Source organism: Gorilla gorilla, chromosome 13 (genome assembly GCF_029281585.2).
Source record: "Gorilla gorilla gorilla isolate KB3781 chromosome 13, NHGRI_mGorGor1-v2.1_pri, whole genome shotgun sequence".
Lineage (NCBI taxonomy): Eukaryota > Metazoa > Chordata > Mammalia > Primates > Hominidae > Gorilla > Gorilla gorilla.
This window is the reverse complement of record NC_073237.2, coordinates 125,304,199-125,328,554: the sequence shown is the minus strand read 5'-3', so window position 1 is coordinate 125,328,554 and position 24,356 is coordinate 125,304,199. Positions and strand designations below refer to the sequence as shown.

General features: G+C 51.8%; 1 protein-coding gene across 6 annotated transcripts; it reads right to left on the bottom strand.

Moving 5' to 3' along the window:
• Positions 1-1,977: 1,977 nt before the first annotated feature.
• Positions 1,978-23,255, bottom strand: PHYHD1 (phytanoyl-CoA dioxygenase domain containing 1). 6 transcript variants are annotated; one of them, XM_004048708.5, is made up of 13 exons: positions 22,262-23,255; positions 21,887-22,004; positions 21,578-21,651; positions 16,761-16,919; positions 10,126-10,201; positions 9,925-9,972; positions 7,461-7,516; positions 7,319-7,381; positions 6,186-6,207; positions 3,516-3,644; positions 3,298-3,414; positions 2,441-2,567; positions 1,978-2,344 (listed from the first exon to the last, which is right to left on the bottom strand). In XM_004048708.5, the coding sequence occupies exons 3-13, from the start codon at positions 21,608-21,610 to the stop codon at positions 2,299-2,301; spliced, it is 876 nt and encodes a 291-aa protein (XP_004048756.4). In that variant the 5' UTR covers positions 21,611-21,651; positions 21,887-22,004; positions 22,262-23,255; the 3' UTR covers positions 1,978-2,298. The 6 variants fall into 6 exon arrangements, with proteins under 6 accessions (XP_004048756.4, XP_004048757.4, XP_055207272.2 ...); XM_004048709.5 differs by lacking the exon at positions 6,186-6,207 and having other exon boundaries at positions 22,262-23,254; XM_055351297.2 differs by lacking the exon at positions 3,298-3,414 and having other exon boundaries at positions 22,262-22,466.
• Positions 23,256-24,356: the final 1,101 nt, after the last annotated feature.

Sequence of the window (24,356 nt, the reverse complement as noted above, 5' to 3'; positions counted from 1 at the left end):
AATCAGTAGATTTGGGAGTCCATCTGCACTGTGTCCCTCCCAGAATTGTACACTACAGAGATAGTGAATGGATAAACATTTTCCGTCACTAGGAAGATAGCACAGCAAGATTCCTGAGGCCGGACAAGGTTCTCCCTTTCTCCCCAAGCTTGGGAGGACGTCAGAGGAGGTGAGAGCTTTGGTCCACCAAGGCCAGAAGCCGGGAGCAGAGCTCCAGGGAGCGAAGCTTCTGCTTGAGAATTACTGCCATGTCCTTTCCCTCAGAGGAGAGTATTGAGACATTTCTTTGGGACTCAACGGAGACGCTTCCCTTCTCTTAGGCTCCCTCCTATTGCTTGCAAAAGGAAGCAGCAAAATGTTGGTGAAAGAGCACCAGCTTTGCCCCACGGACTCCCAGGGTGGCCTTGGGAAAGGGCTCTATCCTCTGGGCCTTGGGTTGTCCATGTATATGGTTGGGGGATAGGCTACATCAGGGTCACAAACTCAAATGACTGCCAAGGCCAATCAGGTAACGCAGTGAACGACAACAGGGGACCACACTGAGCCTCTAAGGGAGCTCCAGCCAGTAGCCACCATGCTAGAGTGTAGGCCCCGTGTTGTCAATTGCATGCTCATTCGAGGAAGCTTAGGAACCTGGATTGTTATGTGGAATCTTCAAGTTTTTTCTTAAATGCTGAGGCCTGGCCAGGCGCGGTGGCTCACGCCTGTAATCCCAGCACTATGGGAGGCTGAGGCGGGTGGATCACTAGGTCAGGAGTTCAAGACCAGCCTGGCAAAGATGGTGAAACCCTGTCTCTACTAAAAATACAAAAATTAGCCAGGTGTGGTGGCAGGCGCCTGTAATCCCAGCTACTCTGGATACTGAGGGAGAGAATTGCTTGAACCCGGGAGGCGGAGGTCGCAATGAGCTGAGATCTTGCCACTGCACTCCAGCCTGGGTGACAGAGCGAGACTCTGTCTCAAAAAAAAAAAAAAAAAAAATGCCGAGGCCCAGACAAAATGCGTCTGTGGGCTAGAATCAGCCTGTGTTCCCCAGTTTGTAGCCTCTGGGCCAAACCTCAGCTAAGGTTTTAGATTTGGCAGTTGTTCTGAAGGTCTGAGTGCCTGCCAAGCATGCCCAAACAGGAAGGGCCCCTGGAGGCCCTAGTCTGGCCCCCTTACTGGACATGCGAGGAAACAGGCCCAGAGGAAGGAAAGGCCCTGGCCTGAGACCAGAGAGCAAGTTGCTCACAGAGCCAGGACCAGAACCTGGAACTCTGGATTCCTAGCTCTGGGCATCTCTGCTCCCCAAGAAGAGAAGACGAGGCAGTGTCAAGGTTAGGAGCACGGGCTCTGCATGAGGCTGACCCTGCTGAACAACCGAGCAGCCACGTGACTTGGGCAGGTCATTTACCCCCTCCTTGGCTCAGCGTCTTCTTCTGTAAGTACAGATAATAACGGCACTTACCTCTCCGAGTGAGGATTCCATGAGATAAAGCCTGTGAAGGTCTCAGCACAGAGCAGGGCACACGGTCACTGCCCACTAAATGTTACTTATTAAAATCATGCAAGCCACGCCAAGCAGGGCTGGGGTACCTGGGATGCATTTTAGCATCTTGTCTGGAAAGCAATTTTTTTTTTTTTTTTGAGATGGAGTTTTGCTTGTGTTGCCCAGGCTGGAGTGCAATGGCGTGATCTCGACTCACCGCAGTCTCCACCTCCCGGGTTCAAGCTATTCTCCTGCCTCAGCCTCCCAAGTAGCTGGGATTACAGGCATGCACCACCACGCCCGGCTAATTTTTTGTATTTTTAGTAGAGACGGGGTTTCTCTATGTTGGTCGAACTGGTCTAGAACTGCCGACCTCAGGTCATCCGCCCGCCTCAGCCTCCCAAAGTGCTAGGATTACAGGCGTGAGCCACTGCACCCGGCCTGGAAAGCAATTTTCTTCTCTGGAAAGCAATGCTGCTTGGGAAAGAAGGCTCAGTAGGGAAGCTGCATTCTGAAATTGTTTTTATTCGATAACTAACACCATAATAACCAGAGTTCCATCTGAGAGGAGAGGAGAGTGAGAAGGGGCCAGAACCCTTTGGTGGCTGAGAAGCCTCCTCAAGGCTATGTTGGGGCAGTAGGGAGGCAGAGAGGTGAAGATCTTAGGGAAGCACCTGACCCAGCCTAGGCTGCTGCCCACAGGGCAGGAGGAAAGCCCAGGAGGGGAGACAAGACCTCCCTGTTGCAACCAGGAGGCTGAGCAAGGCACTGGTGTTTACAGCCCACAGCTTCACCCGGGAGGGGCGAGGGCTCCTGCCCTGCGAGAGCCTTTAGGTATACAGTTGGGGAAAGGGCAGTTCAGCTGTTGGCTGGAGCCTGCAGAGGATAGAGGAGAAACAACCTTGAGGTGCAGGGTCACTGCTCCCAGCCTCCAGGGGACTGTCGGGCGCACACACCCACCCTGTCACCTACCAGTTCTCCGGGCTCCAGGTGGTGCCAGAGGCCTCCATGAGGTGGAAAGTGTAGGCCTGGCGCGAGCGGTCAGAGAGGTTCTGCTTGCTCTTGTGTACCACTTCTCCATGGATGAGGACCAGGGCCCCTGGCAGAGACACAAGCAGGTCAGGAACCTACCAGCCCCACATCCCCCCTCCCCAGAGCAGGAAGGGACATGGGCCCTCCTCCCTCCAGTGGTTCTGTGGCCCCCATCCATCCCCATTCCCTTTCCTGAAAGCTCAGGCACCTGCAGCCTCCCGCAGGGTCAGAAGCTAAGCTATTGAGATGCATGTTCCTCTGGGATCAAGTCCCCTCTGCGGTGGACTGTGGCCTTGGCAAGCCTTAGGAAGGGCCTCCCCTCCTGAGGTCTTTGCAGGATCAGGCAGAAGCCCTCTGTCCTGTGCCAGTCCACTGGGACCTCTCCGGTGATGCTGAGTTAGACATTGGTTTTCCCTTTTCATAAGAAAAAGGGCCCGCCCAACAGCCAACATTTGTTGAGCAGTGGCTATGCACTAGGCAGACTCTATATCAACATATTTATCATCTTACTGACTTTCCACTTTACGTTTGGGGAAATTAAGGCTCAGGGAGTCAGTTATTTGCCCAGAGAAGCAGCCCATAAGTAGCAGAGTGTGGATTCCAGGGTGATCTGGGTCAGCCTGCAGGAAAACATGCTGCTTCCTGACTTCCCAGCGCCCATCCAGCCCCTCCTTCTCTTTCTGTGACTTCACTGCCCTCAGATGACCGTGAGGGCAACCTCTTGGACGCTGGGTAGTCGAGCAAGCACAGACTGACGGACTCAGCCCCCTGCCTCTCTGCCCTCTGCATCTGCCTACCTCTCTGCACTGGGGTGGGCACAAAGAGGCTGTTATCCCGGGCTGGCTCTGACCCAAGGAAGCTGGTACCAGGCGCTGAGCCAACAGGGGCCCGGACCATCCTTCTTGACACGCCACCTGCAGGCCAAGATGGAGAGCCTTAAACTCCTCCTTTCGCAAGGTCCCTCTCCCTAGGGGGTGGGGAGTCCCAAGTGGGCAGAAGAGACAGGGTTCCTCACTGGTGTGGGAGCCAGGGATGAACCAGAGACAGCCGTTCTCCAGCGTGGCATCCTCCACTGCGATCCACACGCCCAGCACCCGGCCCAGGGGCTCCGTGTACAGGAAGGAGGTGTCCTGATGAGGGGAGACTAAGCAGGCCCACGGGGGGTGAGGAGCTCATCCTTTTGCCTGTTCCCACCTCACCCTGGCCTCATTACCTATTCCTCAGTCCTCTGGGTGCTCCCCAGGGCCAGCCTTCCCATGATCAGTTAGAATCTCATCACTTCCTGGCCCAGGACTCTAAGGCAAGTGATTTCACCTCTCAAAGCCTCAATTTCCTAAACCATGAAGTGGCTCCAACAACAACCTACCTCACAGGGTGCTGGAGGATTCTATGAGATGATGTATGAAAAGTGCTTAGGGCCCAACAATGTAACTGCTTGATAGAAAGTAGCGCTACTGTTTAATTCCAGTGAGATAACTCAAGCCACCCTTCTTAACCAGGGACAAGCGGCCCCCAGCCACCAGATGGTTCACCCAGTGGCCTAAGTTTGGGAGGTTGGGGCTTGGCGCGGTGGCTCACACCTATAATCTCAGCACTTTGGGAGGCCGAGGCGGGTGGATCACCTGAGGTCAGGAATTTGAGACCAGCCTGGCCAACATGGTGAAACACAAAAATTAGCCATGTGTGGTGGCAGGCGCCTGTAATCCCAGCTACTTGGGAGGCTGAGACAGAAGAATTGCTTGAACTCGGGAGGCAGAACTTGCAGTGAGCCGAGACTGTGCCATCTCACTCCAGTCTGGGTGACAGAGCAAGACTCCCTCTCAAAAAAAAAAAAAAAAATTGGGAAGTTGGGTGCGCAGCGAGGAGATGCTATGATCAGGCATCCACATTTCTTTATTATTATTATTTTTTTTTTTTTTTTTTTTTTGAGACGGAGTCTGGCTCTGTCGCCCAGGCTGGAGTGCAGTGGCACGATCTTGGTTCACTGCAACCTCCGCCTCCCGGATTCAAGTGATTCTCCTGCCTCAGCCTCCCGAGTAGCTGGGATTACAGGTGCCCGACACCACGCCCAGCTAATTATTGTATTTTTAGTAGAGATGGAGTTTCACCATGTTAGCCAGGCTGGTCTCAAACTCCTGACCTTAGGTGATCTGCCCCCGTCGGCCTCCCAAAGTGCTGGGATTACAAGCGTGAGCCACCGCTCCCGGCCAGCATCCACATTTTTAAAAACCTCCCCACACGATGCTGGGGCACAGTTAGGATGCGGAACCACCGAACAAAGGAACATGGTCCTCAGCAACAGAATAAACAGGCTGCTGTCTCACCTCCTTCCTTCCCGGGCAACTACGTGTTTTCTGAATACCGAACTTTAAGACAGACCTCCAAAGGAACATTTGAAATGGAAGGGGCTTTGAAACATTTGGGAGAGGAATGGTGGAAGGAACTGGGAGAACTGGACTCAGGCTAAGGGTGGGGATGGTCATCCCTTTGGGGAACTTCGTACAGGCTGAATGGTGGAAGAAGGTGGGCACAAGGAGGCTGACTTGGGCTCATGCAAGGAAGGAAAGGGCTTCCTGGGAGGGGATGAGCTCCCTGTCACCAGATGTATTTGAGCAGAAGTAGATAATCACCTACTAGGGAGGCTGTAAAGGGTGGCTGCATGGTGTAGGGTGTGGAACTAGATCAGCAATTTCTATGCTGAATTTGTCCTCCAGGAAACTTGTTAAAAATACAGATTCCAGGACCGGGCGCGGTGGCTCATCCCTGTAATCCCAGCACTTTGGGAGGCTGAGGCGGGTGGATCACCTGAGGTCAGGAGTTTGAGACCAGCCTGGCCAACATGGTGGAACCCCGTCTCTACTAAAAATACAAAAAATTAGCTGGGCGTGGTGGCAGGCACCTGTAATCCCAGCTACTCGGGAAGCTGAGGCAGGAGAATCACTTGGACCGGAGAGGCGGAAGTTGTAGTGAGCCGAAATTGTGCCATTGCACTCCAGCTTGGGTGACAAGAATGAAACTCTGTCTCAAAAAAAAAAAACAAAAAACAGATTCCCAGGCCCATGCAGCCCTACTGGCTCAAGATCTCAGGGACTAGGGCCCAGGAATCTGTTTTTTTGTTTGTTTGCTTTGGTTTGGTTTTTTTGTTTGTTTGGTTTTGAGACAGAGTCTCACTCTGTCACCCAGGCTGGAGTGCAGTGGTGTGATCTTGGCTCACTGCAACCTCTGCCTCCTGGGTTCAAGCGATTCTCCTGCCTCAGCCACCTGAGTAGCTAGGACTACAGGTGTGCGATACTACACCCACCAAAATTTTTGTATTTTTAGTAGAGATGGGGCTTCAGCATGTTGGCCAGGCTGGTCTCGAATTCCTGACCTCAGGTGATCCGCCCACCTCTGCCTTCCAAATTGCTGGGATTACAGGCATAAGCCACCATGTCTGTCCTAGGAAATCTATATTTTTAACCAGCTGGGGTTGCTGGCAGGCTCAGGACCCACTATGCCAAGGATGCAAGGTTTCCCTACCAATCCACTATCAGGGGAAGGAATGGAAGGTGGCTCTTCCTCTCCTGGCCAGGCTCCTACAACAGACAGGAGCAAGCGCTTTCCCTCCTTCTGAAGATCTGAGAACCATTGCTGTCTTAGATGTGCCACCCATGGCCTTTTCAGGGGCCCACAGCTCTCAGCTCACCTTCACCGCCAAAGTGAGGTTGCTGCAAGAGAGAGGAAAAGCCTGGTGAGGACAGAGGAGAGCAGAGAGGAGCTGGGCTTGCTGAGACTCGCAGGATGCTATTGCTCTGGCCACAGGCATTTTCCTCTCAGGATTCCACGTCAACACCCAGCTACTGAGCACCTACCATATGCCAGCCCCAGGAGGGATGCAAAGAGAAAACCCCCACCCCTGCCCAACAAGCTCCTAGCATGTGCAAGCACACACATGCCTAACAAGATCACAGAGCAGAGCAGGGCAAGGACTGGAGGGAGAGGCTAGGACACAGGCCAGCAGTTGAGCCTTCCAGCCCCAGAGTCAGATGGGTCCTTCTTTCCTCAGGGGTTCTGGAAGGCTTCTTAGAAGAGGTGGCACTGAGCTGGCCCTTGAAAGCTGGGAGCACAGCATTTCAATTGCCAAAGAAGGGAGGAGGAAGGCCGAGGGAGGCCTGGGGATGACCCTCCCTCCTACCACCAAATTTTTTTTTCCTTTTTTTTTTTCTTCCTTTTTGTGGAGAACGGGGTCTCGCTATATTGCCCAGGCAGGTCTCAAACTCCTGGGTTCAAGCTACCCTCCCACCTCTGCCTCCCTGAGAGCTGGGATTACAAGCGTGAGCCACTGCGCCTGGCCAACTTTTTCTTTTTTTTGAGACGGAGCCTTGCTCTATCCCCCAGGCTAGAGTCCATTGGTGTGATCTTCACTCACTGTAACCTCCACCTCCTGGGTTCAAGCAATTATCCTGCCTCAGCCTCCCGAGTAGCTGGGACTACAGGTGTGTGCCATCACGCCCGGCTAATTTTTGTATTTTTAGTAGAGATGGGGTTTCTCCATGTTGGCCAGGCTGATCTTGAACTCCTGACTTCAGGTGATCTGCCCGCTTCGCCTCCCAAAGTGCTGGGATTATAGGCATGAGCCACCACGCCTGGCCCCTACCACCAAATTTTAACTGAGGATCAACTAAGTTCCAGGTGCTTTAGCCAGAGGAGACCGATTTTCCATGTTCTCCCACCAACATAATAATTCCAGCAACTTTTGGCCCATTGTAAGGAAGGGCTTGGTATGAGCAGTCTGCCCATTTTACAGATGGTAAACTGAGGCAAGGACAAGGAGCTCACCTTAAAGATGTACATGCTCTGCACCACCACGGGCATCTGGAGGCCCAGACTTCTGGCCAAGGTCTGGAGGGGGGCAAAGGTCATGCTGCCAGCCTGCCACACATGGCCCACCCTCCTGGCCCTCACCCCCACCTCTGCTCACCTGCACCTTGAAGGAGTGTGTGATGCTCTTGAAGACGGGGTCGTGGGCGTGCAGAGCTATGGGACAGAAGGAAGCTGTCGGCCCCATCTCAGGCCCACGTGTCCCTCCACACCCAGCTCTGGGCACCCACACTCAGGCTTACTTTGACATTCTCACCTATTTTGTATGCATTAACCCTTCTGCTTGTTTACAACTGAGTAATGGGCTCCACAGGAGCCTTGCCCCCACCCCAGGCCCTATGCCACCCATGCCCTTATTCTTGACCTTCTGGGAAGCTCAGTCCAGCCCCGACTCCCCACCCCTCACAGACGACTAAGGGCTCCAAGGCACCAATCATGTGGAGCAATCTCGGTACCACCATTTGCTCTGTGTGGCCTCGGGTAACCATTTCTCTCCTGTGAGCCTCAGTTTCCTCTTCTGTCAAATGAGGATTAGAAGAACCTGGGAGGCAGGACTGGTGTGGGACTCGATCGGCTAATGAATGTGCAGGGACAGCCCAGGGCCTGGCATGGGATAGTCCCTCATTGTCATAAACATAAGATTGAATGCATTTAATACCACTGAGCTACGTACTTTTTATTTTTATTTCTTTATTTATTTTTGAGATGGAGTCTCGCTCTGTCGCCCAGGCTGGAGTGCAGTGGCACGATCTCGGCTCACTGCAACCTCCACCTCCCGGGTTCAAGCGATTCTCCTGCCTCAGCCTCCTGAGCAGCTGGGACTACAGGCATGTGCCACCATGCCCAGCTAATTATTGTATTTTTAGTAGAGATGGTTTTTCACCATATTGGCCAGGCTGGTCTTGAACTCCTGACCTCGTGATCCACCCGCCTCGGCCTCCCAAAGTGCTGGGATTACAGGCGTGAACCACCGCGCCCGGCCAAGCTACGTACTTTAAAAGGGTTATGATGATATGGTAAATCTTTTCTTTTTTTTTTTTTTTGAGACAGAGTTTCGCTCTGTTGCCCAGGCTGGAGTGCACTGGCAGTAGCTGGGACTACAGGTGCCCACAACAAGGTCCGGCTAATTTTTTGTGTTTTTAGTAGAGACGGGGTTTCACTGTGTTAGCCAGGATGGTCTCGATCTCCTGACCTCGTGATCCGCCCGCCTCAGCCTCCCAAAGTGCTGGGATTACAGGCGTGAGCCACCGCGCCCGGCAATGATATGGTAAATCTTACGTGTATTTTACCACAACTTGTCTACAAGCTTACCATGATATAACTTCAGGCTTAACAATAAGCATTCTAGGCCAAGTGCAGTGGCTTATGCCTATAATCCCAGCATTTTGAGAGGCCAAGGCAGGAGGATCACTTGAGCCCAGTAGTTGAAGATCAGCCTAGGCAACATAACGAGACCTCCTCTCAATTTTATTTAAAAAAAATAAATAAACAGCCTATAAAACAAATTATAATGTATGATCCTAAAGAAAAAAAGTGAGGGTTTTCTTACTTGACTTTGGGGTGTCAGAATAGGGACCCTGTCAGCAGGTCAGGTGCCCCTTAGGGTGGCTCTAGGGAGCACTGGACCCAGGAGCTCCCCCAGGCCAGGCAGTAGAGAGCCTGCACATGCCCACCTGTTAGGGGGGATCAGGTGGACTCCCTATCCCCAGTGCTGTGGCAGCAGTGTCATGATTAGCAGAGGGGCCCAAGACCAGAGGGGAGCCTGAAGCCACAAATGCCACTAATTTACCTGACCACTAATTTACGATGGGCTTTCTTTCTTTCTTTCTTTCTTTTTTTTTTTTGAGATGGAGTTTCACTCTTGTTGCCCAGGCTGGAGTGCAATGGCATGATATCGGCTCACTGCAGCCTCAGCCTCTCGGGTTCAAGCTATTCTCCCGCTTCAGCCTCCCAAGTAGCTGGGATTACAGGCATGTGCAAACATATTCAGCTAATTTTGTATTTTTAGTAGAGACAGGGTTTCTCCACATTGGTCAGACTGGTCTTGAACTCCCGACCTCAGGTGATCCACCCACCTTGGCCTCCCAAAGTCCTGGGATTACAGACGTGAACCACCACGCCCAGCCACTATGGGCTTTCATTAAAGCTCCTAAACTCTTCAGGCTTCAGTTTCCCCAGTTTCCCCATTCTTTTTCCTTTTCTTTTTTTTTTTTTTTTTTTTTTTTTAACAGGGTTTCACTCTGTCTCTGTCACCCAGGCAGGCTGGAGTGCAATGGCACGATCTCAGCTCACTGCAACATCCGCCTCCCAGGTTCAAGCAATTCTCCTGCCTCAGCCTCCTGAGTAGCTGGGACTACAGGTGTGCACCACTATACTCACCTAATTTTTTCTATTTTTAGTAGAGATGGGGTTTCACCATGTTGGCCAGACTGGTCTTGAACTCCTGACTTCAAGTGATCCGCCCGCCTTGACTTCTCAAAGTGTTAGTTAGGATTACAAGTGTAAGCCACCACTCCCAGCCCGTTCCCCGATCTTCTTTCCTGTACCCCCAAGCCCCTGCTCACCGTGGCCAATTTTGTTGATGGATTTCTCCGGAGGGACCAGGAAATTTCCTGTGGCACAAAGAACAGATAAAGGCAGAGAACTGGTGTCCAGCCTTCCATGGGCAGCTGGCTTCAGCATGCTTCCAGCCCAGGGGGCAGATTCCCGAGTCCAGCCTACCCTCGCCATGGCTCCTCCCCAGCTCTAGGGCCCCAGCTCCAAACCTTTCTCATCAAAAACGCCTTTCTCAAAGAAGAATCGAATCTTGTCACCACTGCTCAAGAAATAGTCTGTGCTGCCCTGTGGAAAGGGGACATCAGAGGACTGAGACAGCATCCTGGGGTCAGAGCTGGGCCTGGCAAAGAGGGAGGCGGATTCAGAAACTTCCCACCCTCACAGGGTTACAGACACCCTGGGGGCTTCTCAGACTTGTCCACTGAGGCACAGACAGTGAGCCAGAACTTCAAGTGCCTGGAAGCACACCCCAAAGATGCAAACATGGAATTTCTTGGACACCTCACTATACTGTGATTCAGAACATGGATGCTAGAGTCGAATAGGGCTGGTTCCCTAGCAGCCTTGGGCCCCTGGTTTTATGTCACCAAGACTTGATTTTCTCATCTGTAAAAAAAGGAATAATAATGGCTGGGAGTAACGACTCACACCTGTAATCCCAGCATATTGAGGCAGATCACTTGAGGCCAGGAGTTCGAGACCAGCCTGGCCAACATGGTGAAACTTCGTCTCTACTAAAAATACAAAAATCAGCTGGGCGTGGTGGGCAGCTGTAGTCCCAGGTACTTGGGAGGCTGAGGCAGGAGAATAACTTGAACATGGGAGGCGGAGGTTGCAGTGAGCCGAGATTGCACTATGCACTCCAGCCTGGGCGACAGAGTGAGACTCTGTCTCAAAAAAAAAAAAAAAAAAAAGAAGGCTGGGTGCAGTGGCTCATGCCTGTAATCCCAGCACTTTGGGAGGCCGAGGTGGGCGGATCACAAGGTCAGGAGATCGAGACCATCCTGGCTAACACGGTGAAATCCCCGTCTCTACTAAAAAAAATACAAAAAATTAGCCGGGCATGGTGGCAGGCACCTGTAGTCCCAGCTACTCCAGAGGCTGAGACAGGAGAATGGCGTGAACCCAGGAGGCAGAGCTTGCAGTGAGCCAAGATTGGGCCACTGCACTCTGGCCTGGGCAACAGAGCAAGACTCTGTCTCAAAAAATAAAAAAATAAATAAATAAATAAATAAGGAATAATAATAGAACTGACCAACCAGGCACTGTGGCTCACACCTGTAATCCCAGCACTTTGGGAGGCTGAGGCAGGCGGATCACGAGATCAGGAGTTCAAGACCAACCTGGCAAACATAGTGAAACCCCGTCTCTACTAAAAATACAAAAAATTGCTGGGTGCAATGGCTCACGCCTGTAATCCCAGCACTTTGGGAGGCCAAGGAGGGCAGACCACCTGAGGTCAGGAGTTCAAGACCAGCCTGACCTACGTGGAGAAACCCCATTTCTACTAAAATTACAAAATTAGCCGGGCATGGTGGCGCATGCCTGTAATCCCAGTTACTTGGGAGGCTGAGGTAGGAGAATTGCTTGAACCTGGGAGGCGGAGGTTGCGGTGAGCCGAGATCGTGCCATTGCACTCCACCCTGGGCAACAAGAGCGAAATTCCATCTCAAGAAAAAATAAAAATAAAAACAAAAGTACAAAAAATTAGCCGAGTGTGGTGGTGGGCACCTGTTGTAATCCCAACTACTCAGGAGGCTGAGGCAGGAGAATCGCTTGAACCCAGGAGGTGGAGGTTGCAGTGAGCTGAGATTGTGCCATTGCACTCCAACCCGGGTGACAGTGCGAGACTCCATCTCAAAAAAAAAAAAAAAAAAGAAATAATAATAATAATAATAGAACCGACTTCCCCAGGCCGGGTGCGGTGGCTCATGCCTTTAATCTCAGCACTCTGGGAGGCTGAGGTGGGCAGATCACCCGAGGTCAGGAGTTTGAGACCAGTCTGACCAATATGATGAGACCCCATCTCTACTAAAAATGCAAAAATTAGCCGGGCATGGTAGCATGCACCTGTAATCCCAGCTACTTGGGAGGCTGAGATGGGAGAATTGCTTGAACCCAGGAGGTGGAGGTTGCAATGAGCCAAGATCGCACCATTGCACTCCAGTCTGGGCAACAAGAGCAAAACTCCATCTCAAAAAAAAAAAAGAAAGAAAGAAAGAAAGGCCGGGCGAGGTGGCTCACGCCTGTAATCCCAGCACTTTGGGAGGCTGAGGCGGATGGATCACGAGGTCAGGAGATCGAGACCATCTTGGCTAACACGGTGAAACCCTGTCTCTACTAAACAAAATACAAAAATTTAGCCGGGTGTGGTGGCGGGCGCCTGTAGTCTCAGCTACTCCGGAGGCTGAGGCAGGAGAATGGCACGAGCCCAGGAGGCGGAGCTTGCAGTGAGCTGAGATCGCGCCACTGCACTCCAGCTTGGGTGACAGAGCAAGACTCCGTCTCAAAAAAAAAAAGAAAAACAAAAAACTGACCTCCTCAATTCTTGGAGGCTTCAGCCAGAGGCTGAATCTTATAGCAGTTAGGACACAGATTCTGGAGCTGAAATCCTTGGGTTTAAATCCTGGCTCTAGGATGGGTGCTGTAGCTCACGCTTGTAATCCTAGCACTTTGGGAGGCCAAGGTGGGTGGATCACCTAAGGTCAGGAGTTCGAGACAGCCTGGCCAACATGGTGAAACCACGTCTCTAATAAAAATCCAAAAATTAGCAGGACGTGGTGGCGCACGCCTGTAATCCCAGCTACTCTGGAGGCTGAGGAAGGAGAATCGCTTGAATCCAGGAGGTGGAGATTGCAGTGAGCTGAGATCATGCCACTGCACTCCAGCCTGCATGACAGGAGCGAAAATCTATCTCAAACAAAACAAAAAAATCCTGGCTCTATTGCAGTGGTCTGGAACCAAACCTGAAATATCTCTGAGACATGCCTGTACATGTGTTATCTTACTCAGCCTCCCAAAACCCAAAGAGGTAGGGTCTACTATAATCTCCATTTTATAGAAGAAGAAATTGAGGTGCCTTTTTTTTTTTTTTTTGAGACGGAGTCTCGCTCTGTCGCCCAGGCTGGAGTGCAGTGGCCCGATCTCGGCTCACTGCAAGCTCCGCCTCCCAGGTTCACGCCATTCTCCTGCCTCAGCCTCCCGAGTAGCTGGGACTACAGGCGCCTGCCACCACACCCAGCTAATTTTTTGTATTTTTAGTAGAGATGGGGTTTCACTGTGTTAGCCAGGATGGTCTCGATCTCCTGACCCTGTGATCCCCCCGCCTCGGCCTCCCAAAGTGCTGGGGTTACAGGCGTAAGCCACTGCACCCGGCCGAGGTGCTTTTTTTGTTTGTTTTTTTCTTTTTTTTTTGAGACGGAGGTTCACTCTTGCCCAGGCTGGAGTGCATTAGCGCGATATTGGCTCACCGCAACCTCCATGTTGGTTAGGCTGGTCTTGAACTCCCGACCTCAGGTGATCTGCCCACCTCAGCCTCCCAAAGTGCTGGGATTACAGGCATGAGCCACCATGCCAGGTTTGTTTTTTTTTTTTTTAAAGAGAGACAGTGTCTCATTTTGTTGGCCAGGCTGGAGTGAATGGTGCAATGGGATCACGGCTCACTGTAGCCTTGACTTCCTGAGCTCAGGTGATCCTTCCACCTCAGCTTCCCAAGTAGCTAGAACTACAAGTTCACACCACCATGCCTAATTTTTTTTTTTTTTTTTTTTGAGACAGGGTTTCACTCTGTCCCCCAGGCTGGAGTCCAGTGGTGCAATCTTGGCTCACTGCAACCTCCATCTCCTGGGTTCAAGCTATCCTCCTGTCTCAGCCTCCCAAGTAGCCAGGATTACACACGTGTACCACCACTCTCAACTAATTTTCTTGGATTTTTGGTAGAGATGGGGTTTCACCATGTTGCTCAGGCTGGTGTTGAACTCCTGGGCTCAAATGATCTGCCTGCCTTGGCCTCCCAAAGTGCTGGGATTACGGGTATGAGCCACCATGCCCGGCCACGACTAATTTTTTTTTTTTTTTGTATTTTTTGTAGAGACAGGGTTTCACCATGTTGCCCAGGCTGGTCTTGAACTCCTGAGCTCAAGCGATTTGTCCACTGCCTTGGCCTTGCAAAGTGCTAGGATTATAGGCTTGAGCCACCATGCCTGGATGGTAAAAATATTAAAGGTAATGATGCTAAGCATATGTCAAATATTTTACTGAATTCGTTATTTCATGAGGGAACCAGTAAGATGTTACAACTGGTTCAAAGGAGAATTCCAAGAATTACACACCCATGTATGTAGACACTAAGGAATACTGAAATGAATTTTTTTTTTTTTTTTGAGATAGAATCTCACTCTGTCACCCAGGCTGGAGTGCAGTGGCACAATCTCAGCTCACTGCAACCTTTCCCTTCAGGGTTCAGGCGATTCTCCTGCCTCAGCCACCCAAGTAGCTGGGACCACCGGCGCCTGCCACCATGCCCAGCTAATTTTTGTATTTTTGGTAGAGACCGGGTTTCACCATGTTCCCTAGGCTAGTCTTGAACCCTTGACCTCCAGCGATCTGGCTGTTTCAGCCTCCCAAAGTGCGGGGATTACAGGTATAAGCCACCACTCCCGGCCCTTGAAATGAATTTAGAGATAGATGCAAACTGTTTTTTGTTTTTTTTTTGTTTTTTTGAGACAGGGTCTTTCTTTATCACCCACCCAGACTGGAGTGCAGTGGCATGATCATAGCTCACTGCAGCCTCAACCTCCTGGCCCCAAGTGATCCTTCTGCCTCAGCCTCCCATGTAGCTTGGACCACAGGCATATACCACCATGCCCAGCTAATTTAAAAAAATTTTTTTGTAGAGACCGGTCTCACTTTGTTGACCAGGCTGTTTGCGAACTCCTGGGCTCAAGCGATCCTCCCTGCTTGGCCTCCCAAACTGCTGGGATTACAGGCATGAGCCACCACACCCAGCTGCCCAACTGTTCTATCCACAGGGCAATAATTGCATTCCCCAGGACCCAGTTCATGGTAACGTGATTGGAACAGAGTGGTACTGACCCCCTACTTGGACAAGTATTATGTGCATTATTATCAGTTTTATCCAACTTACAGTGTTGTAAAATAACTCAAACAAGGAAAGCTGGAGGTAACCCAAGAAAATGAAACAGGACGCCCACTGATCTTTTTTTTTCTCACAGTATCAAGAGTGAATATTGAGGATGTTACTGAGTGCTGGGCACCATGCCAAGCTCTTTTCTTTGCATGCATTATAAACCAAGATATATCAGTTTTTTTTTTGTTTTGTTTTGTTTTTGAGACAGGATTCTTGCTCTGTTGCCCAGGCTGGAGTGCAGTGGCATGATCTTGGCCCACTGCAACCTCCACTTCCTGGGTTCCAGCGATTCTCCTGTCTCAGCCTCCCAAGTAGCTGGGATTACAGGTATGCATCACCTGGCCCAGCTAATTTTTGTATTTTTAGTAGAAACAGGGTTTCACCATGTTGGCCAGGCTAGTCTCAAACTCCTGACCTCAGATGATTTACCCACCTCGGCCTCCCAAAGTGCTGGGATTACAGGCGTGAGTCACTGCGCCCGGCCAATATATTGGCTTTATTCTCACTTTCTTCCCACCCCACAACCCATTAGTCTCTGAAGGCAGCTTGGAGGGCACAGGATTTGGCCCTTCTTACTCCTAGGAACCCTTGAGTGGCCTGCCTGTCTCTGGCTGCAGGAGCTGTCTCTGCTTCCCCCAGTATCGCCCCGAACGGAAGGCAGCTGTGCAGCAAATGAGACCAGCTTTTTGGAAGAAACTGTCATTCCTTAACTGGTTCTTTTTCCTTCTCAAGACCCCATTCTCCCCATTCCCTGGGATGGCTTCCGGCTGTTGTATTTCTGCTAATGCCCACCAGATGGCAGGTGCTCCTCGGCGTGAGTGCCAGGATCTCGCCTGGCCCAGGTGCAAGCAGGCTCATAATAAACTCCGACTAGGAAGGGTCAAGAGAACAGTGTGGGAGACCCCAGAGTCTTCAATTTACCCATTGCAAACTGTACTGGGTCCTATTCGGTCACTGGGGGGAGAAAATCTGAGTTCCTAGTCTCATGGGGGATAGTTACACAGGTGGGGGTCATCCAGACCACTGGGCTCATTCCAGGTGGCTGGCCACAAAGTGGCCTTCGGTGGCCAGAGAACAGCCGGAAAACAGAAAGTAAAGCCAAACTGGGAACAGCAGGGACTTGGTATCAGACAGATCTGGGTTGAAATCCTGACTGTCCACTACTAACTGTGTGGCTTGGGGCAAGTGATCTGAACCTAATTTTCCCCAACTGTCTAATGGGGGGATAATAATAGCCTGTAATCTCAGCACTTTGGGAGACTGAGGCTGGTGGATCACCTGAGATCGGGAGTTCAAGACCAGCCTGACCAACATGATGAAACCCTGTCTCTACTAAAAATACAAAAATTAGCCGGGCCTGGTGGCACATGCCTGTAAGTGCAGCTACTCAGGAGGCTGAGGCAGGAGAATCACTTGAACCTGGGAGGCGGAGGTTGCAGTGAGCTGAGATCACGCCGCTGAATTCCAGCCTGAGCAACAGAGTGAGATTCTGTTTTAAAAGAAAAAAGAAAAAAAAAAAAAGGACAATAAAGCCTACTTGATAACTTCCCAGTGAGGAGCGAGGGAAAGGTGTGTAAGGGGCTTGGCCTGACACCCTGGAGCCTTGGGATCCTCCCTTCCATGATGCTGCTCTGGCCGGGGACCAAGCCCTCCCTCAAAGGCCACATCGCATCCTCATGTGCCCCAGACACCTACCTGGGCTCGAAGCTGCTCCTCTTCCTGGGTGGAGAATTCTGTGCGGCAGTGGAGAGGAACATCCATTTCAGCCACTATCTCGCCAATCCTTTGTTGCATGGCCACACACTCTTCTGCAGACAAGAATCCTTCCAGCACCAGGAATCCATCCTGTTGGAACTGCAGGCAGGATTGAGACTCAGGCTTCCCCAGTCTGCAAATGCTCCTGTCTGACCCTTCCCTCAACCCTGCAGCTGTGTGAAGGTGGGACCAGGTATCTTGTTTGCTGCCCTGTCCCCAACCCCAGGCATGGAGTCTGGCACCCAGCAAAGAGCAATCAATATTGGCTGCTTGAATGAAAGAACAAGTAGTGAGGCCGGGTGCAGTGGCTCATGCCTCTAATCCCAGCACTTTGAGAGGCTGAGGCGGGCAATAACTTGAGGTCATGAGTTTGAGACCATCCTGGCTGGTCTCAAACCAGCCAGGGCATGGTTAGCTGGGCATGGTGGTGCATGCCTGTAGTCCCAGCTACTTGGGAGGCTGAGGCAGGAGAATCACTTGAACCCAGGAGGCGGAGGTTGCAGTGAGCCGAGATCTCACCACTGCACTCCAGCCTGAGCAACAGATGAGACTCCACCTCGAAAAAAAAAAAAAAGAAAGAAAGAAAGAAAGAAAAAGAAAAAGGAAGCTGGGCACAGTGGCTCACGCCTGTAATCCCAGCACTTTGGGAGGATCACCTAAGGTCGGGAGTTCCAGACCAGCCTGACCAACATGGTGAAACCCCATCTCTACTAAAAATACAAAAACTTGGCCAGGTGTGGTGGCGCATGCCTGTGTAATCCCAGCTCCTCGGGAGGCTGAGGCAGGAGAATAGCTTGAACCCAGGAGGTGGAGGTTGCAGTGAGCCGAGATCATGCCATTGCATTCCAGCCTGGGCAACAAAAGCGAAACTCCAAAAGGAGCGGCAAGGGGAAGTTGTCCCTGCCCTTCCCCTCCAGGCTTGGGTCACCTGGAAACACAACCTTATTCATGTATTCAACCAATATTGATTGAGCATCTACTGTGTCTGAGACACGGTTTTAGGAGCTAAAAGTATGGCTATAAGCAAGCCAGCCATGATGCCTGCCCTCATGGTGCCTACAGTCTAGTGAAAGAGACCAGCATTACACTAACTACACAGGTAAATTTAGTGTCACAAACTTCGTGCCGGAGAGAGAGGATGAGTGTGAGTGCTGAAGGCAGAAGCAGCTAGCGGAAGCTGGCTGGGAAGGAAAAGGGTCTGGGAGCAGCAGCGCTGAGGGAGTGACATTTCAAGAGGGGACCAGCGGGATAAGGGAAGGGCATTCCAGACAGAGGGAGCAGGATATGGGAAGCCCCTGAATTTGGGAGGAACATAAGGAATTGGGAATGGATAGGGCAGAGTGAGGGGAGGGGTGGAAGGGGAGGCAGGAGGGTGGCAGGGGCTGGGCCAGGCTGGGAGCTGTATTCTATCCTGAGCGCAGTGGCAGCCAGGGAGGGGAAGTGGATGGCTTCTTCTGATTTGCCTCTGGTCCTCTTATTCTGAGGCTCTTGAGAGAGATAGGGAGGGAACGAATATCTGCACATTTGCCTGCAGAGCGTTACCAAGTTTTAGCCCCAACAGGGACACTGAAAGTCACCTACTGCTGGGCATGGTGGCTCACGCCTATAATCCCAACAGTTTGGGAAGTCAAGCTGGGTGGATTGCTTGAGGTCAGGAGTTGGAGACTAGCCTGGCCAGCATGGTGAAACCCTCTCTCTACTAAAAATACAAAAATTAGCCAGGTGTGGTGGCGGGCACCTGTAATCCCAGCTACTCGGGAGGCTGAGGCAGGAGAATCATTTGAACTCAGCAAGCAGAAGTTGCAGTGAGCTGAGATCACGCCACTGCGCTCTAGCCTGGAAGACCAAGCAAGACTTCATCTCAAAAAAAAAAAAAAAAAAAAAAAAGAAAGAAAAAGAAAAGAAAATCACTTACTGCACACACCCACAAAGAGCCTAGTTTCCAGTTAAGGACACCCCTTCCCCCACCATGGGATGCTCAGTTCTGGCTTCCACACACCACTCATGACCACCCACCATGGGCCCCTCAGCTCTGCATGTTAGGAATTAATCACATCGGTATCAAGCTGAAAATTGCCTCCTTGGGAATTGGGCCAACCACAGCAACCTGTGCAGCATACCCTTGATCCAGTAAATACACAAATACAGCTAGGAATTCTTTTTTTCCTTTTTTTCTTTTTGAGACAGAGTCTCACTCTTGTTGCCCAGGCTGGAGTGCAATGGCATGATCTCAGCTCATTGCAACCTCTACCTCTCAGAGTTAAGTGATTCTCCTGCCTCAGCCTCCCGAGTAGTTGGAATTACAGGAATGCATCACCATGCCTGGCTAATTTTTGTATTTTTAGTAGAGATGGGGTTTCACTATGTTGGCCAGGCTGGTCTCGAACTCCTGACCTCAGGTGATCCACTCACTTCGGACTCCCAAAATGCTGGGATTACAGGCCACCGCACCCAGCCCTTTTCTCTTTTCTTTCCTTCTTTTTTTTTTTTTTAAGAGACAGGGTCTCTCTCTGTCACCCAGGCTGGAGAGTAATGATGTGATCATAGCTCATTGCAGCCTTGAACTTCTGGGCTCAATCAATCCTCCTGCCTCAGTCTCCCGAGTAGCTGGGACTACAGGTGCACACCACCACGCCTGGCTAATTTTATTTATTTTATTGTTTATTTTATTTTATTTTACTTTATTCTGAGACAGAGTCTCACTCTATGGCCCAGGCTGGAGTGCAGTGGCGCGATCTCAGCTCACTGCAAGCTCCGCCTCCCGGGTTCACACCATTTTCCTGCCTCAGCCTCCCAAGTAGCTTGGACTACAGGCGCCCGCCACCATGCCCAGCTAATTTTTTTGTGTTTTTTAGTAGAAACAGGGTTTCACCATGTTAGCCAGGATGGTCTTGATCTCCTGACCTCGTGATCCGCCCACTTCGGCCTCCCAAAGTGATAGGATTACAGGCATGAGCCACTGCGCCCGGCCTGTTTATTTTATTTTTGAGACGCAGTCTTGTTCTGTTGACCAGGCTGGAGTGCAGTGGCACGATCTCAGCTCACTGCAAACTCTGCCTTCCGGGTTCAAGTGATTCTCCAGCCTCAGCCTTCTGAGTAGCTAGGATTACAGGTGTGCGCCACCACGCCCAACTAAATTTTTGTATTTTTAGTAGAGACAGGGTTCCGCCATGTTGGGCAGGCTAGTCTCCAACTCCTGACCTCAGGTGATCCACCTGCCTCGGCCTCCCAAAGTGCTGGGATTACAGAGGTGAGCCACCGTGCCTGGCCAGTTTTATTTTTTTTTAGAGAAGGAGTCTTGCTATATTGCCCAAGCTGGTCTTGAACTCCTGGGCACAAGCGATCCTCCCACCTTGGCATCACAAAGTGGATTGGGATTACAGACGTGAGCCACAGCTAGGAATTGTTTTAGGAGGATTACGCAATAGGGGATCAAAGATATACATACACATATGGGGATATTCACTGAGCCTTGTTTCATGACAGAACCAAGTGGGGAGTAATCTGAATGCTCAGCGCAAGGGGATTAGTTTAACAAAGTATAGTTTATCTATCTGGAACACAGTATAGCTGATAAAAATCATGTAGAAACATATTTCCTCTCAAAGATTGGCTATACATGATTATCTGGCCATTGTGAGAACTTGACCAAGTAAGTGCCCTCCTTTCTATGGCCCTCGGGCTACCAAACGGGGATAGCAGTACAGCCTCCTTTATTGAAGCTGGCAGGCTGGGCGCGGTGGCTCATGCCTTGTTGTCCCAGCACTTTGGAAGGCCAAGGCAGGAGGATCGCTTTAGCCCAGGAGCTCTGGACCAGCCTGGGCAACAAAGTGAGACCCCATCTCTGCAAAAATAAAAATAGGACCGGGCACGGTGGCTCACGCCTGTAATCCCAGCACTTTGGGAGGCCAAGGCAGGCAGATCACTTGAGGTCAAGAGTTCAAGACCAGTCTGGCCAACATGGTGAAATCCTGTCTCTACTAAAAATACAAAATTAGCCAGGTGTGGTGGCGCATGCCTGTAATCCCAGCTATTCGGGAGGCTAAGGTAGGAGAGTCGTTTGAACCTGGGAGGCAGAGGTTGTGGTGAGCCAAGATTGTGCCATTGCACTCCAGCCTGGGCAACAAGAGCAAAACTCCGTCTCAAAAAAAAAAAAAAAAAAAAAAAAAAAAGAGCTGGGCATGGGGGCGTGTGCCTGTGGCAAGACCCGGTCTCCTCCCTACCCTCCCAAAAAAACCTGTCCAGCACTTGATTCGTGGTAGCTGTTGTAACAGACTTTGAAACAAAGCTTCTAGAGCTGTATACGAAAATATTAAGTCTCAGCGTAGGAATGTATGAGTGATTTTTTAAAAGGCTGTTGCACACTAATTCCCACGAGGTAGCCTTTTGTGATTGGACGAACATGGGCCCTCCTGGGCCCCTCGCAGGCCCCGCCCCCTCCTGGGCGCTGCGCCCCCCAACAGCGTTGCCGACTCCCGCCCAGGGCTGAACTGGTGGGTTCCGAGGCCTTATTCTCGTTTTTGGTCAAACACACACGTCCCCACCCCACCCCACCCCACCCTGGGTCCTGTGATCTAGACACCCAGGGCTATGTGTGAAGAAGTCAGGAGGGGTTGCGGTTGGGAACCCGCTCCTTTGGGCTTCAGTTTCGTCCTCGGTAAAATGGGGCAGGGAGTGGGTTGGGCACTGGGACTACTGAAGGTCCGGCAGGTACCCCCCCGCCATGACCCTCCCGGCCCCGACTTGCAGGCTCCTACCTTCTGGAGCTGCGAGGGGCTCAGGCAGGCCATGGAGACGCTCGGGGCACTGGGCGGCTTCTAAGCGCGGCCTCCTGGTGGGGAGGAGAAAGTTTAGGAGCCTGGGAGGACTTAACCCTTCCCTACCCGGAGAAAACCCGGTCCCACCACCCAACCCTCCTTCCCTAGACACAGCCAAATCAGCCTGTGACCTCCAGGCTAATCTCCCCCACCCCCACAACTAATCCAGGATTTGCCCTTTCCCATCTCCAAGGATTTTATCTGCTTCCTTTGTGTTTCTTCTGGAAGCCACCCCCCACCACTGCTTACCAGGTGCCGGGAAATTATGCTCTGAGAGGGTCAGGCCAAGCAGCTGGGCTGAGTCCCAGTCCAGGCGCCGCCATTCCCTGTGACTCTGAGGAACGCCTGCCTCTCTCTAGGCCTCAATCTGGATAGAATGGGATGCAGGGTTGGTCTGGCTGATGTGCGGCACCCCCCTTCCCCAGGTAATGGGCATTCCAAAGGTGGAAGAGGTCCTGGGGAGAACTATCTGGGCCCCTCCCAGCACCGATCTGAAACCCTCTCGGTCTTACGAGGATTATGGAAGGGAATTAACGCATCCGTCTGCAGCTCAGAGGAAAGTAGGAGACATGGGGTATCTTAGTATGAGGAAGGGGCTGAGGAGAGATGCTTCCTGTTACCCACCCTCAGGCCCAAGATACTTGGCATCTCAAGTCGGGCTGGCACAGTGGAGCTGGGGTCTGAACAACACCTGCAGGCCTGGTGCGGCGGCTCGGGCCTGTAATCCCAGCACTTTGGAGGCAGAGGCGGGCGGATCACGAGGTCAGGAAATCGAGACCATCCTGGCTAACACGGTGAAACCCCGTCTCTACTAAAAATACAAAAAATTAGCCGGGCGTGGTGGCGAGCTCCTGTAGTCCCAGCTGCTCGCGAGGCTGAGGCAGAAGAATGGTGTGAACGCGGGAGGCGGAGCTTGCAGTGAGCCAAGATTGGGCCACTGCACTAGAGCCTGGGCGACAGAGTGAGACTCCGTCTCAAAATAAATAAATAAATAATAAATAAAAATACCAAAAACTAGCCGAGCATGGTGGCAGGTGCCCGTAGTCCCAGCTACTCGGGAGGCTGAGGCAGGAGAATCGCTTGAACCCAGGAGGCAGAGGTTGCAGTGAGCCGAGATCATGCCACTGCACTCACTCCAGCCTGGGCGACAGAGTGAGACTCCATTTCAAAAAAACAAAAACAAAAACAAAAAGAGAGAATAACACTTGCACACCACCACCCTTCTCAGCTTGCCCCACTCAGCAGCTGGCAGGGCCACTCGCTGGCTCTGAAAAACCGGCCGCTGCCTTCCCCAAAATGATGCCTTCTGAATGGCGAAGGGACAAAGTGTTTCAGGAGTGTGCATGGGGACACTGCTCAGCCCTCAAGAGCCTTGGCCTCGAGTCAAGTCGTGTTTGCTGGGCCACTGCTCTGGGAGCTGCTGCTTGGTCCAGGCCGTCCGGGGGGCAGGGGGGAGCAGTAAGTGCAGCTCAGGCTCCTGGTTCAGAGGGGTTAGGCTGGGTGAGGGGCAGGCAGACGACAGAACCACGAGGTTCACTAGAGGCAGGATGTGTTCCCAGCTGTCCTCAACCCTTCTGATGCAACTGCCCAACAAAGACAGATGCCTACCATGTGCCAAGAACACTGAGGTCCCCTCGGACTGGGCCAGCCATTCCCCTGGGAGCCTCCACAGAAGGCTTGTAGTAGAGACTCAGTGAAGCAGACTGTGTTTGCGTCCCAGATGTTCAGGCCTTACTTTCCCAGTCTGTAATTTGGGGCTAGCAGAAGGATCCCCTGTGAGCAATAAATAAGATGAATGCTTCGCAGCTGATAAACAGCTTGGCACCAGGCCTGGCGCTGAGTAAGTGCCTACCAACTGGTGAACAAGTTGTTCACCAAATGTTAGCAGGGGCTGTTCTGAGTGGAATATTATTTATTTATTTTTTTTTATTTTTTATTTTATTTTATTTTTTTGAGACGGAGTCTCGCTCTGTCACCCAGGCTGGAGTGCAGTGGCACAATCTCGGCTCACTGCAAGCTCCGCCTCCCGGGTTCACGCCATTCTCCTGCCTCAGCCTCCCGAGTAGCTGGGCCTACAGGCGCCTGCCACCACACCCGGCTAATTTTTTATATTTTTTAGTAGAGATGGGGTTTCGCCGTGTTAGCCAGGATGGTCTCAATCTCCTGACCTTGTGATCTGCCCGCCTCGGCCTCCCAAAGTGCTGGGATTACAGGCGTGAGCCACTGCACCCGGCTGGGTGGAATATAATTTAAACAATTTTTTTGAGCTTCCAAAATTGCTGTTACAATCAGAGAGACCACCACAGTGGTTTTAGGCAGAGTGGAGAGCCCTGGGTGGGTGGGGGAGGGGGATGGGAGAGGCCCAGCCTCCCACTAACTGTTCATTCTGCTCAACTTTGGGAAGTGGGTGGGTGGTATTTCTACATGGTGGTTTTTTCCAAATGTAAACCAGCTCCAGATCGAACTCTCCTGCTCCAGGCGCTGGACAGCCTCAAGGCCAGGGTGGGGGCGGGAGTGGGGTCAGGGGGTGGTGGGAAGGGTACCAAACTGGGGGAGGGACCTCCACCACGGAAACAGAAAAGAAGGCCCCAGCAGGGCAGTCACAGTCCAGCTGCTCAGCCTGTCAGCCCATGGCAGGGGGAGAAGAGGGAGGGAATCTTGGCTCAGGCCTGAGTTCACCTGGAGGGGTCAGAGTCCCTGTGGAGGGAGGAGGGATAGA

What these genes read in the sequence shown, in the direction of transcription:
- PHYHD1 (XM_004048709.5), bottom strand. Translation starts at nt 21,610, where the DNA reads ATGGCCTGCCTGAGCCCCTCGCAGCTCCAGAAG. An exon ending in GCCCCTCGCAGCTCCAGAAG is followed by an intron (nt 16,920 to 21,577) that starts GTAGGAGCCTGC and finishes TCCTGCCTGCAG; the next exon opens with TTCCAACAGGATGGATTCCT. An exon ending in AGGAGCAGCTTCGAGCCCAG is followed by an intron (nt 10,202 to 16,760) that starts GTAGGTGTCTGG and finishes CCCTTTCCACAG; the next exon opens with GGCAGCACAGACTATTTCTT.